The sequence below is a fragment of the Anomaloglossus baeobatrachus genome, chromosome 8 (genome assembly GCF_048569485.1).
Source record: "Anomaloglossus baeobatrachus isolate aAnoBae1 chromosome 8, aAnoBae1.hap1, whole genome shotgun sequence".
NCBI lineage: Eukaryota > Metazoa > Chordata > Amphibia > Anura > Aromobatidae > Anomaloglossus > Anomaloglossus baeobatrachus.
In genome coordinates, this window is record NC_134360.1 from 183,288,061 (window position 1) to 183,300,247 (window position 12,187).

A 12,187-nucleotide genomic window follows, 5' to 3' on the forward strand; every position below is an offset into this window, starting at 1 on the left:
ACATCACCTGAGCGAGCGCGGGGGCCGCGGCACCTCCCGCCAGCACGGCCGAGACCTGGGCAGGCCCATTTCCATCCACGGGTGCCACTGCGGCTGCGACTGCCGCTCCTCCAGCGGCTCCGTCGGGCGCAGACATCTTGTTTCCGTCCCCCTTAGCTTCTTTCCAGCCCCTCCTCTATCGGGGCGGGGTTTTGGCCTTCGCGCCTCTGCTACTCGAGAAGACGCTCGAGCGGGAACTTATATACAGCATGTTAGAATCCTGTATATAAGAGCCCACTGGTGGTGGCCGCAGCTTATAGGTCCCGAATCTGCTGACAGGGTTCCCTTTAAGGATGACCATTGAAATTTTCTTAACACCAAAAAAAGATTGTGAAGCAGCCTGGAATATTTATTAATATTACTCATCTCTTACAGTGGCAAATCTTTTCCTGGGCTTTCAGTTCATAGATCATAGACTCGGTTGGATGGTAAAAGTCATGGGTGGTTTCGTTGGCTGGGAGGCTTTGACTATAATTTGCTTGGAGATCAATGCTTACATGGCAAGAAAAGGTAATCAAATTTTTTCCAAAGTAACTACTATTTTCAACTGTAACAATTAACATCACACTTAACCTTTTTTTCTGCATATCAACAGTTAGATTACTACTAACTATAATTTTTAAATATTTTTCTCTTTTCTTTATCTGTAGAAATGAAAAAATTAGCAGACGTGGAGAAAAGAGTCTCGGTAATAATGATCAAATTCTAGTTACAGCATAGTTTGATAACAGATCTGCTTTAATAGAAAAGGGGGGTACAGTATAGTGTGGAGACAGGTCTGCTCTCCTATGAGCTGAAATACGATGATAAAATGATGAAAAAATACAGCAAGATAAGAGTTTTTCTTAGATGGCTCCTACAGCTAACATCGTTGTGCTATGTGGGTCAACAGGAGACCACGTTTGTCCCCTCAATAAGAAGGGGTATTGATTATATAGTTGGCTTAGCCTAGAAAAAAATATGCTTTAAAAGTGATACTATTTTATTTAACATAATCATCTTTCAGCTCTATACATTTAAAAAGACGTATCTTTCGGAATAAAATTGTTATACTGTTCTGCAAACCACAAGCGGGCATTACTTCCTGAGGCTCCGGCGCAGTTGTAACTGCTTCCTGGCTGTTCATTCACTTCCGAGGCCGCTCATTACCTTCATTGCATATGCACTGCTTTCTCCGCCCACCGGTGTCTGTGATTGGTTGCAGCCAGATGCACCCCCATCCTGAGTGGCAGCATTTCAGCTGACTGCTTCCAATCAAATAAATAAATTATTTGGCTTAGGGTCCCCTCATATTATGATACCAAGTACAGATAAAGCAACATGGCTACAGGCTGCAGCTCCCAGCTGTGTGCTTATCTTGGCTGTGTATCAAAATAAAAGGAATTGCATGTGGCTTTTTTTTTAATTATTTAAATAAATAATTTTATAAAATGACGTGCAGCTCCCCCCTCCCCCCATTTTGATGCTCAACAGTTGGAGGCTGGTATTCTCAGGCTGGGAAGAACCATAGTTACTGGCCCCCCAGCCTAAAAATAGCAGCCTGCAGCCGCCCAGAATTGTTGCATCCATTAGATGCAACAATCCCAGCACTTTACTTGGCTCTTCCTGACTGCTGTGGATCAATGCCAATAGGGGTAATAAGGGGTTAATCACAAATCCCAGCTGGCACTAAACCCTAGATTAGTAATGGCAGGTGTCTATGAGACCCCCCCATTTCTCATCTGTAAGTGAAAGTAAATAAATACAAACACTGAAAAAATACTTTATGTGAAATAAAATACAAAAAACACCCTCTTTCACCACTATTAACCCCAAACACACCCCTCCAAGTCTGAGCTCCCACGATGATTTCCAGTTCTACTACATCTGAAGACAGAGTGCGCGATCATGGAACACGACCGCCCGCTGTGAACTTCAGACAGAGACTGAGTCTCAGCGATGACATCCCTCAGGAGATTTGCGGTCTCAGCTGGAGGTTCCCACGGTCCTCCACCTGTGATCACAACTAACCTGACCTCATGAAAAAAAATTGTAGAAACGAAAGGCACTCACCGGGCTTGCTGTGTAAAAAAACCTTTAATCCAATATTGGGTTACAGGTGATGGTGATGGCTGTGAGGGAGTGGGGTGCACAAAGCATGTGGGACGACGGCCGTTTCGTGCCTTACCGACACTTCGACAGGTCCACCGGTAAGGCACGAAACGGCCGTCGTCCCACGTACTTTGTTTGATCCCGTGCTTTTCCTCTGTTTGATCCCTGTTTGATCCGTCTCAAACAAACCTCTGAAGCCTTCACAGAACAGCTGTAGTTAAAATTGGAACAAAGTACACACAGATGGACACATTATACTGATTAGGTGACTTCTGGGGGCAATTGGTCACTCAGGATTCTCTTTAGGGGTATCAGATCACAGGGGGCTGAATAGAAATGCATCATAATTTTCAAATTTATATATTTTTTTAATATTTAGAAAACCAGATATCATTTTCTGTACACTTCAAAAATACTACTTTTGTTAGTATATCACACAAAATCCCAAGAATATACATTTAAGTTTATGGGTGTAACAAGAAAAAATGTGGAATAGTTCACAGGATATGAATTTTTTTCCAAGGCACTGTAGGTGGGTAAAGAAAATTTAAATTTAAAAGTTAAGCAAGGCTTAAAGTATTTTAGAATTAAATAATCTGTCTTTATCATTGGCCTTGCAATACTCCACTCTGGTTGACTTTGTATAATTTAAAGGGAACCTGTCACCAGATTTGGGGCTTATAAACTGCAGCCACCACCAGTGGGCCCTTATATACAGCATTCTAACATGCTGTATATAAGAGCCCAGGCCGCTGTGTAGAAAGTAAAGATCACTTTATAATAGTTATCTAAACAGTCGAAAGAGGAAGCGCCGGCACTGGAGAACAGAGACACCCATATGACATAACTCCACCGCACCGACCGTTTAGGTAAGTATTATAAAGTGATTTTTACATTCTACACAGCGGAATGCTGTATATAAGAACCCACTGGTGGTGGCCCCAGTTTATAGGCCCCAAATCTGCTGACAGGTTCCCTTTAATTATAACATGGTTGCCCTTTAAACAGGTACTGTATATTGCAGTTCCTCTGCTGCAGGCAGGGGACTTTCATTTGAAAACAGATGACCTAGTTAGGATAACTCCTTTAAAATCCATGGTAAGCAAAGGTGTACACAACTCATGGAACATGAGGGTCTGAAAAATATCTATGCATTAAAGGATATTTTTATCTTTTTTTAATTTATTTTTTGTTATTTCAGGTGAAGTCAGAACTTTACCTGCTACTTATCTACCTATGTGGGAACCTGACATTTCTGATTGCACTGCTGGTGGGAATTGCACAGTCATAGCAGCGGAGTACACATTTTATAACCATTATATGTTACGGCTTCAGCGCCATAAAGAAGAAGAAAGATGGTGACACTTTTCAGGGTGGTGACACCTTTTCATTTTTTATTTAATCAGTCACCTACAAATTGCATAGACTAAACTGTTCTAATTTAACATTCAACAAAAACGTCAAAGTTCTGTTCCAATAATAAATTTGCAAAATGGAGAATCGGATTACAACTTACCAAAGACGTCTCTCTTACGTTTAACCAGTGGTTATTGTTTGTTTGTTTATTTTTTTTAAAAAATAATTATGGATCAGAGAATCAAGAGAACATAGAAAATACTGTATATGAACATGATGGTCGTGCAGCATCATATGTAGACAAAGCACCAAAAAAGGACAACCCCTAGGCTATCCCGATAATGTAAGAAAAGGAGTAGTTTAAAGGTTGTTGCTAAATTGCTTCCTATAAATAGTTGATCACTGCTTGTTTAAGGCCCTTTTACATGAACAGATGAAAACTTTATGTACTGTATATTGTCAGTAGCACATCCCCATGAGGAGAACTACTGCAATAAAGAAGGTTTTTAGGCTCATAAAATTCCAAATCTTTCGTCAGTGGATCACTACTCTCTTTACACAGATGGGGAACACATTTTTGTTTGAGTCCTGACTTGGCTAATTAGACCATGTAAAGGTTTCTTGAATTTTTGATGACATCTGTAATAAGACATCGGGCACAGATGCCATGTCAGTTTCTCCCTCTCCATCATGAAACATCCGACTACAGTAAAGAAGAAAAGGAAAAGAAGGCTAAAAAATGGCAAAACACGCGTTCTTTTTGTTCGGGTCTATATACATATTGATTAGGATAGGTATCAGCTTTACCATTCTTATATCTACATACCCGATAACACCATGCTGCTTCATGACTATGCCTTTACTTTTTTTTTCCAATTTTACAATGTGTAATCTAATAAAGATGAATTTCTATTTTGTAACATTTTTGTTGTCAAACTTTTTTTACATTATACAAAGTGTTTGCATCTGTCTTTTAATGTCAACTATACTCACTATAAAGCTATGTGCGCACGTTGCGTAATTGCATGCAGTTATGCTGCGATCTGCACCGCAGCGTAACTGCATGCGTCCTGCGTCCCCTGCACAATCTATGGAGATTGTGCAGGAGCCATGCGCACGTGGCGTCTTAGAGCGCAGCGCTTCGGCTGCTGCCCGAAGCGCGCGTTCTAAGAAGTGACATGTCACTACTTTCCTGCGCTTTGCCTGCATCCCCCGCCCTGTCTATGGGAGGGGCTGCAGTCAGAGCGCATGGAATCGGCTTTTTTTTCATTATGGACTGTTTCTGCAGCGATTTGAAGCGCACGTGTGCTGTTCAAATCGCTGCAGAAACTTCTGCAGGGACAGTACGCAACGTGCACACATAGCCTAAGGTTGTAAGATACAAGTGCATCTCAATAGATTAGAATATCATCAAAAATGTAATTTATTTCAGTAATTCAATACAAAAAGGGAAACACATAAATTATATAGTCATTACACACAGTGATTTATTCCTGTATATTATATAGAGTCATTACACACAGCGTGATCTATTTGAAGTGTTTATTTCTGTTAATGTTGATGATTATGGCTTACATTATCTCAGAAAATTAGAATAATTATCACAAAACTAGGAAAACCCAGAGAATCACCAGAGTGGTTGGAAACTCAGCTGACTGCAGACCTGTAACTGACAACACAACTAGAAGTAGCCGTGGGACGTGCCTACGATGACCTAGTCGCCTCGACACAGCTGGAGAGCTAATTATAAATAAAGAGAGAAAAACAAAGAAAACTGATCTGCCTCAGAGCAGTCCCCCAAAGATTATAGATAGCCCCCAAACATATAAAGCCGGGGAGACAAGAATAAACTCTGTACACAGGTAGAAAACAGATTCAGCAAAGATGAGGCCCAAACTATCTATATAGGAAAGGACAGAAAAGAGCACTGTCTGCAGCCGCACAATACCCTAAAAAAAACAACACACCTGATAGGAAAAAAGCTGAGACCACACGGCCTCTCCCCCACTATATCAGTACTCTGGTGTTTCTGGAATCCAAGCAAAACACTAATATAGAGGAAGGACTGAAATTAATACTAAGCATGACAAAACAAAAATACATTGCAGAATATGGGGCTGGGTACACAGACATTCCCAGCATGGAATGATCCAACTCCACCCAGAACTCCACACAAGCAAAACCAGGAGACAAGCCTTAGTACCACAAAAATAAACAACAAGAAAATTGAAATAAACTAGCAAAAGGTACAAAGACCAAACGTAACTGTAAGGAGTTCAGGTAGAAACAGAAGATAGGGCAGGCTCCATAATGTCCACAGCACCACAGGAGACAACATTGATCACCGGCCCAGACCAAGAGAACACTACTCAGCTATATAGGCCCAGTCTGAGCAGCCTGATTTCCAATCATCAGCTGCTGTCTGGCTTCTCTTAAACAGACCAACTCTACTACCAGCACGGGCCACAAGAGGGAGCCCCAACCCAGAACCCAGTCCAAATGTGTTCACAACAGATGTGCTTTACCAAAAAGTGCTATCTTGGTCTTTGTCTGCAAGACTCTTTCCCAGAAGTAGTTTGGCTTACTCAACAAGTACATCTTGGCAAACTGCAGTCTTGCTTTTTTATGTCTCTGTGTGAGCAGTGCAGTCCTCCTGGGTCTTCTGCCATAGCGCTTAATTTCATTCAAATGTCAATGGATAGTTCATGCTGACACTGATGCACCCTGAGCCTTCAGGACAGCTTGAATTTATTTGGAAGTTGATTGGGGCTGCTTTCCACCATCTGGACTATCCTCCGTTGCAGCCTTTCATCAATTTTTCTCTGCTGTCCACGTCCAGAGAGATAAGCTACAAGTGCCAAGGGTTGTAAACTTTTTGATTATGTTGTGCACTGTGGGCAAAGGGACATCAATATCTCTGGAGATGGACTGGTAACCTTGAGATTGTTGATATTTTTCAATAATTTTGATTCTCAGACAGTTCTCTTCCCTTCTTTCTCTTCTCCATGCTTAGTGTGGCACACAGAGACATTCAATTCAAAGATTGAGTCAACTTCTTCCCTTTTTATCTAGTTTCAGGTGTGATTTTCATATTGCCCATACCTATTACCTGTATTGAAAAAGACATACCACTGTGCTAATAGAGTTAAACAAATAAACAGATACTAAACTGTAGGAAAACTACAGAATTTTCCCAGAGCCATAGCCACTTTACACACAGCGACATCGCTAGTGATGTCGCTGGTGAAAGCACCCGCCCCCGTCGGTTGTGCGTCACGGGCAAATCACTGCCCGTGGCGCACAATATCTCTAACACCCCTCACACATACTTGCGTTCCTAGCGACGTCGCTGTGGCTGGCGAACCGCCTCCTTTCTAAGGGGGCAGTTCGTGCGGCGTCACAGCGCGTCACTAAGCGGCCGCCCAGTAGAAGCGTAGGGGCGGAGATAAGCAGCCATACCATCCCACCCACCTCCTTCCTTCCTCATTGCCGGCGGCTGCAGGTAAGATGTTGTTTCTTGTTCCTGCGGTGTCACACAAAGCGATGTGTGCTGCTGCAGGAATGACGAACAACCTGCGTCCTGCAACAGCAACGATATTTGGGATTAGAACGACGTGTCAACGATCAATGATTAGGTGAATAATTTTGATCGTTAACGGTCGTTCCTGCGTTTCACACGCAATGACGTCAGATGTGCGTCACGAATTCCGTGACCCCAACGACATCTCTTTAGCGATATCATTGCATGTAAAGCCTGCTTTAGACTTGTATTGGCCCTTGTCATCCATAGTGATGGAAAAAAAATAAATATGTCTGAGTGAGTTTTGATTGGACACATGGTCTTTGAAAAAACACGGACATGTGAACAGCACCATAAATTATAATGAATACGTGTTGCATCCGTCAAAAAAAAAAAACTGATGCAACACAGACGTCTGCATGAGGTCTAATTTGAATCAGTATGTATTGTGAAATCAGATGACAGATCTGTCTTCGTAGTGATTACAAAATTGTATAATATGCGAGAAATAAAAAAAAATAGTCATAGGTAATAGACATATTGTACTATGACTGAAACTGCACTTTCCAGTATAGCTTTAACAATCCTAAGGATATGCTGGGAGTCACTTTACAAACAAAATGTTATTATGTTTCATTACTTTGTAAGTGACTACAGTACTGATTCAATAACACAATTAAATACAACTAATTATGATACTGTGACATTTGTTCTTGTGTCATTAGTTCTTTTCATCTCCACCTTCTCTAAAACATATAACGACTTCTTCTGGCCATGATTTCTTTCTGCAGTTTGCTGCCCAAACATTTCAGTGTCTTGTTTTTGTAGCAGGTAAAATATATCTTTGTACCGTGTTAGCCATTACAGATAAAAAAATTGTTTAAAAGAACTGCGAGTCCTTAGGTATGAACCACTGAGGACTCTCAGTTCTTTTAAACAATTGTTTTTGTAGCAGTTGCACTGATCCAAAATGGAAAACTTTGGATAGAAGTATACCACGACACCTAGTGGTGTTTTTGAGCTGCTGGTGTAAGGAGTAGTGTTGAGCGAGTATGCTTGTCACTACTCTGTACTCGCACGAGTATCACTGTACTCGGGCTACTCGGCGGGGACCGAGTAATCTCGCGATACTCGTGCTGTACTCGTGGTCTTCATCCCTGCATGTTGGCGCTCTTTTGAGAGCCAGCCCTCATGCAGGGATTGGCTGGCAGACCACTGCAATGCCACAGCCCTGTTAGTTGTGGAATTGCAGTGATTGGCCGGCCTGCACAGCGTGACCGAGCCTTTATACCGGCGGGCGCGCTGTGCTCTGCTCACAGCCATCCAGACAGTCAGTGCAGGGAGAGTGTTGCTGCTTCAGGGAAAGGTTTGCGGCCCTTTATAGTTATTTCCGTAGCAGGGCTGTAAACAGTGTGACCAGAAGTCCTTCTCAGGACTATTGTAGTTGTATACAGGCAGGCAGGGTATAGCCAGGTCGGAGTACAGGAGCAGAGTCCTTCTCAGGACTATTGTTGATGTATACAGGCAGGGCAGGTAGGGTATAGCCAGGTCGGAATACAGGCTAGTGACCAGAAGAGTCCTTCTCAGGACTATTGTAGCTGTATACAGGCAGGCAGGGTATATAGCCATTCCTAGTGGTGACCGTATACCAGCCTTCATCATATCTGGGGCTGGTGTACACAGTCTAAAACAGTCCTGATAGTGTCAAACTTCTCAGTAATTGTCGCTCCTAAAAACCTGTTAGGTTCTTAGTGCGTCCGTGCTTGCATTTAAAAACCGCACGTGTGTGCCTGTCGGTGGCAGCGTACAGGTGCACTTGTGTGCGTTTTGCACAAACTTGGATATAACGCACAAGTCTAGTGAATACACATCAGCACAGCATTGCAAAATGCGCAAGGGCGTTGGCAACGAACAAGGAAGTGGACGTGATGGTGGTGCAGGCAGAGGCCGAGGTCATGGGCAAGCTCTAATTTCGCCACAACAAAGGGCCACATCTACTCGCTCGCACGTCCTGTCCCAAATTCTTGGGGACCGCAGCAGTACACCGCTCTTGAACCAAGACCAGTGTCAACAGGTTGTTAGTTGGATAGCGGATAATGCTTCCAGTCAAATTGGCACCACCACAAACACTCTGTCTTCCACACGGTCAAGTGTCAGTAGCCGTGATACTGCACCGCACATTTCAGAACCTGATCCTCTTTCCTACCACAAGGCTGAGTACACGTCCACGGACATTACTGATCCCACACTTGGACACTCGGAAGAGCTGTTCACGTTTCCATTCGCACATTCTGGCCTCTCGCCAGCTCCTGTTGAAGTGGGTCATGAGGAGATCGTATGTACAGATGCCCAAATATTTGAGCAGCCACGTTCTCACGAAGTTGGCAATGTGTCTCAACAAGGGGTGGACGATGATGAGACACAATTGTCAGGAAGTCAGGAGGAGGAGCAGGGTGCGGAAGAGGAAGACGACGTGGTGGATGATCCAGTAACTGACCCAACCTGGCAGGAGGATATGCAGAGCGAGGACAGCAGTGCACAGGGGGAGGGAGGTGTAGCATCTCAACAGGCAGTAAGAAGCAGGGTGGTGGCCCCAGGCAGAAGTCAGGCAACCGTTCCCCGGAACAACAACACGACACAAGGTGCCTGTACAAATGTTAGGTCTTCCCGAGTCTGGCAGTTTTTTAAGTTGGCTCCAGATGATTCTAAAAAGGCCATTTGCAACACCTGCCGTGCCAGCATCAGCAGGGGTACCAAAACTAGCAGCCTGACCACCACCAGCATGATCAGGCACATGTCAGCCAAGCACCCGACTTTGTGGGAGGTACAACAGAGTCGAGGAGCAGTGCTTGCTGATGTCACTGCTACGTCTTCGCTTGTTGTGCATGCGAGCCAATCCCCTGTCCATGCTGCCTGCGAACAAGCCTCCTCCGGCCCTGCACCTGCAGTTGCCTACGCAGAAATAACACCATCATCAAGCACGTCCTTGTCCCAGCGTAGCGTTCAGTTATCCATTCAGCAAACCTTTGAACGCAGGCGCAAATACACTGCCAATGCCCCACATGCCACAGTTCTAAATGCTAACATTTCGCGACTGCTTGCGCTGGAAATGTTGCCTTTTAGGTTGGTGGAGACAGAAGCATTCCGCGACCTAATGGCGGCAGCTGTCCCACGTTACTCGGTCCCCAGCCGCCACTATTTCTCCCGGTGTTCCGTCCCCGCATTGCATAACCATGTGTCACAAAACATCACACGTGCCCTGAACAACGCTGTTTCAGCCAAAGTCCACCTAACCACAGACACGTGGACAAGTGCTTGTGGGCAAGGCCGCTACATCTCGTTGACGGCACACTGGGTTAATATTGTGGAAGCTGGGACCCAGTCTGAGCAAGGGACGGAACACTTCCTTCCCACACCAAGGTTTCCAGGCCCTACCTCAGTCAGGGTTTCACCCACACTCTACAGCTCCGGAATGTCATGCTCCTCAGCCTCATCCTCCTCCTATGCATCCTCATCCACTTTACCCTCCACACCAGTCCCAAGCTGGAAGCACTGCAGCACTGCCTCGGCGAAGCGGCAACAGGCTGTGCTGAAGCTAATCTGCATAGGTGACAAACCCCACAATGCAGAAGAGGTGTGGACAGCTCTGAAACAGCAGGCAGATCACTGGCTCACACCTCTGAACCTAAAGCCAGGAAAGGTCGTGTGTGACAATGGCCGGAAACTGGTGGCGGCTTTGAGGCGAGGCCAGCTGACACATGTTCCATGCGTGGCCCATGTGCTCAACCTCGTGGTTCAGCGGTTTCTAAAGTCATACCCAGAGCTGTCTATTCTTCTGGTAAAAGTTCGCCGCCTGTCTGCACATTTTCGAAAGTCACCTACTGCTTCAGCAGGCCTTGCTGGCTTTCAGCGCCGTTTGCATCTTCCGGCTCACAGACTGGTGTGTGATGTCCCCACGCGTTGGAATTCAACTCTGCACATGTTGGTCAGGATATGTGAGCAGAAGAGGGCAGTTGTTGAGTACCTGCATCACCTAAGCCATCGGGAAATGGGTCAAACTCCACACATAACACCTGAGGAGTGGAGATGGATGTCCGACCTATGTACCATTCTCCTAAACTTTGAGGACTCCACCAAGATGGTGAGTGGGGATGACGCCATTATTAGCGTCACCATACCGCTTCTCTGCCTTCTAAAACGGTCTCTGCTCAAAAACAAACATGATGCATTGCAGGCGGAGCGCGATGAGTTGGAGCAAGAAACAGTAGTGGGTGTGGGTGATAACACACAGCCGAGCCTCGTCTCATCACAACGTGCAGTGGAGGACTATGACGAGGAGGAGGATGAAGACATGGAGCAACTCTCCGGCCAAATTGAGGATATGACATGCACACCAGTCATATCCTCGGTTCAGCGTGGCTGGCCAGAGGACAGGGTAGATGAGGAGGAGGAGGAGGAGGAGGACAGCATGTTCAGTCATCGTGTTGGTCAGGATACTGAAGTACTGGCTGTTAAGAGTCTGGCGCACATGGCTGACTTTATGGTAAGCTGCCTGTCTCGTGACCCTCGCGTTAAGAACATCTTGGCCGACAATCATTACTGGTTGGTAACACTGTTAGACCCACGCTACAAGGAGAACTTTATGTCTCTTATTCCCGAGGCGGAGAGGTCAGCCAAAATGCAGCAGTTCCGGAAGGCCATAGTCACGGAAGTAGGCAAAGCATTCCCCTCACAAAACGCTAGTGGCATAGGTCAGGAATCAGTGGACAACCAAGGCGTACAGCCGAGAGGGGCACAAGTCCAATCCGCCAGAGGTAGGGGAACAGTCTTTAAGATGTGGGACAGTTTTCTCAGCCCCTCACGTACCACAGCCCCTGAGGTGCGGGGTAGTGCCACAAGAAATCCTAAGTTTGCCCAGATGCTCAAGGAATACCTTGCAGATCGAACAACTGTACTCCGACATTCCTCTGTGCCTTACAATTATTGGGTATCCAAGCTGGACACGTGGCATGAATTGGCTCTCTACGCCTTGGAAGTCCTGGCCTGCCCTGCCGCTAGCGTTTTGTCAGAGCGTGTTTTTAGTGCCGCAGGTGGAATCATTACAGATAAACGAAACCGCCTGTCAACTGAAAATGCTGACAGGCTGACTCTGATCAAGATGAACAAGGGTTGGATTGGGCC

General features: G+C 45.2%; 1 protein-coding gene across 1 annotated transcript in view; it reads left to right on the forward strand.

Moving 5' to 3' along the window:
* Positions 1-4,408, forward strand: part of LOC142249374 (putative ferric-chelate reductase 1) — a 160,609-nt gene extending 156,201 nt beyond the window's left edge. Inside the window, exons 14-16 of the mRNA XM_075321010.1 lie at positions 415-549; positions 690-727; positions 3,332-4,408. Of these exons, the coding sequence (XP_075177125.1) occupies positions 415-549; positions 690-727; positions 3,332-3,421 (263 nt within the window). The 3' untranslated portion in view covers positions 3,422-4,408. The remainder of the gene's footprint in view (positions 1-414; positions 550-689; positions 728-3,331) is intronic.
* Positions 4,409-12,187: the final 7,779 nt, after the last annotated feature.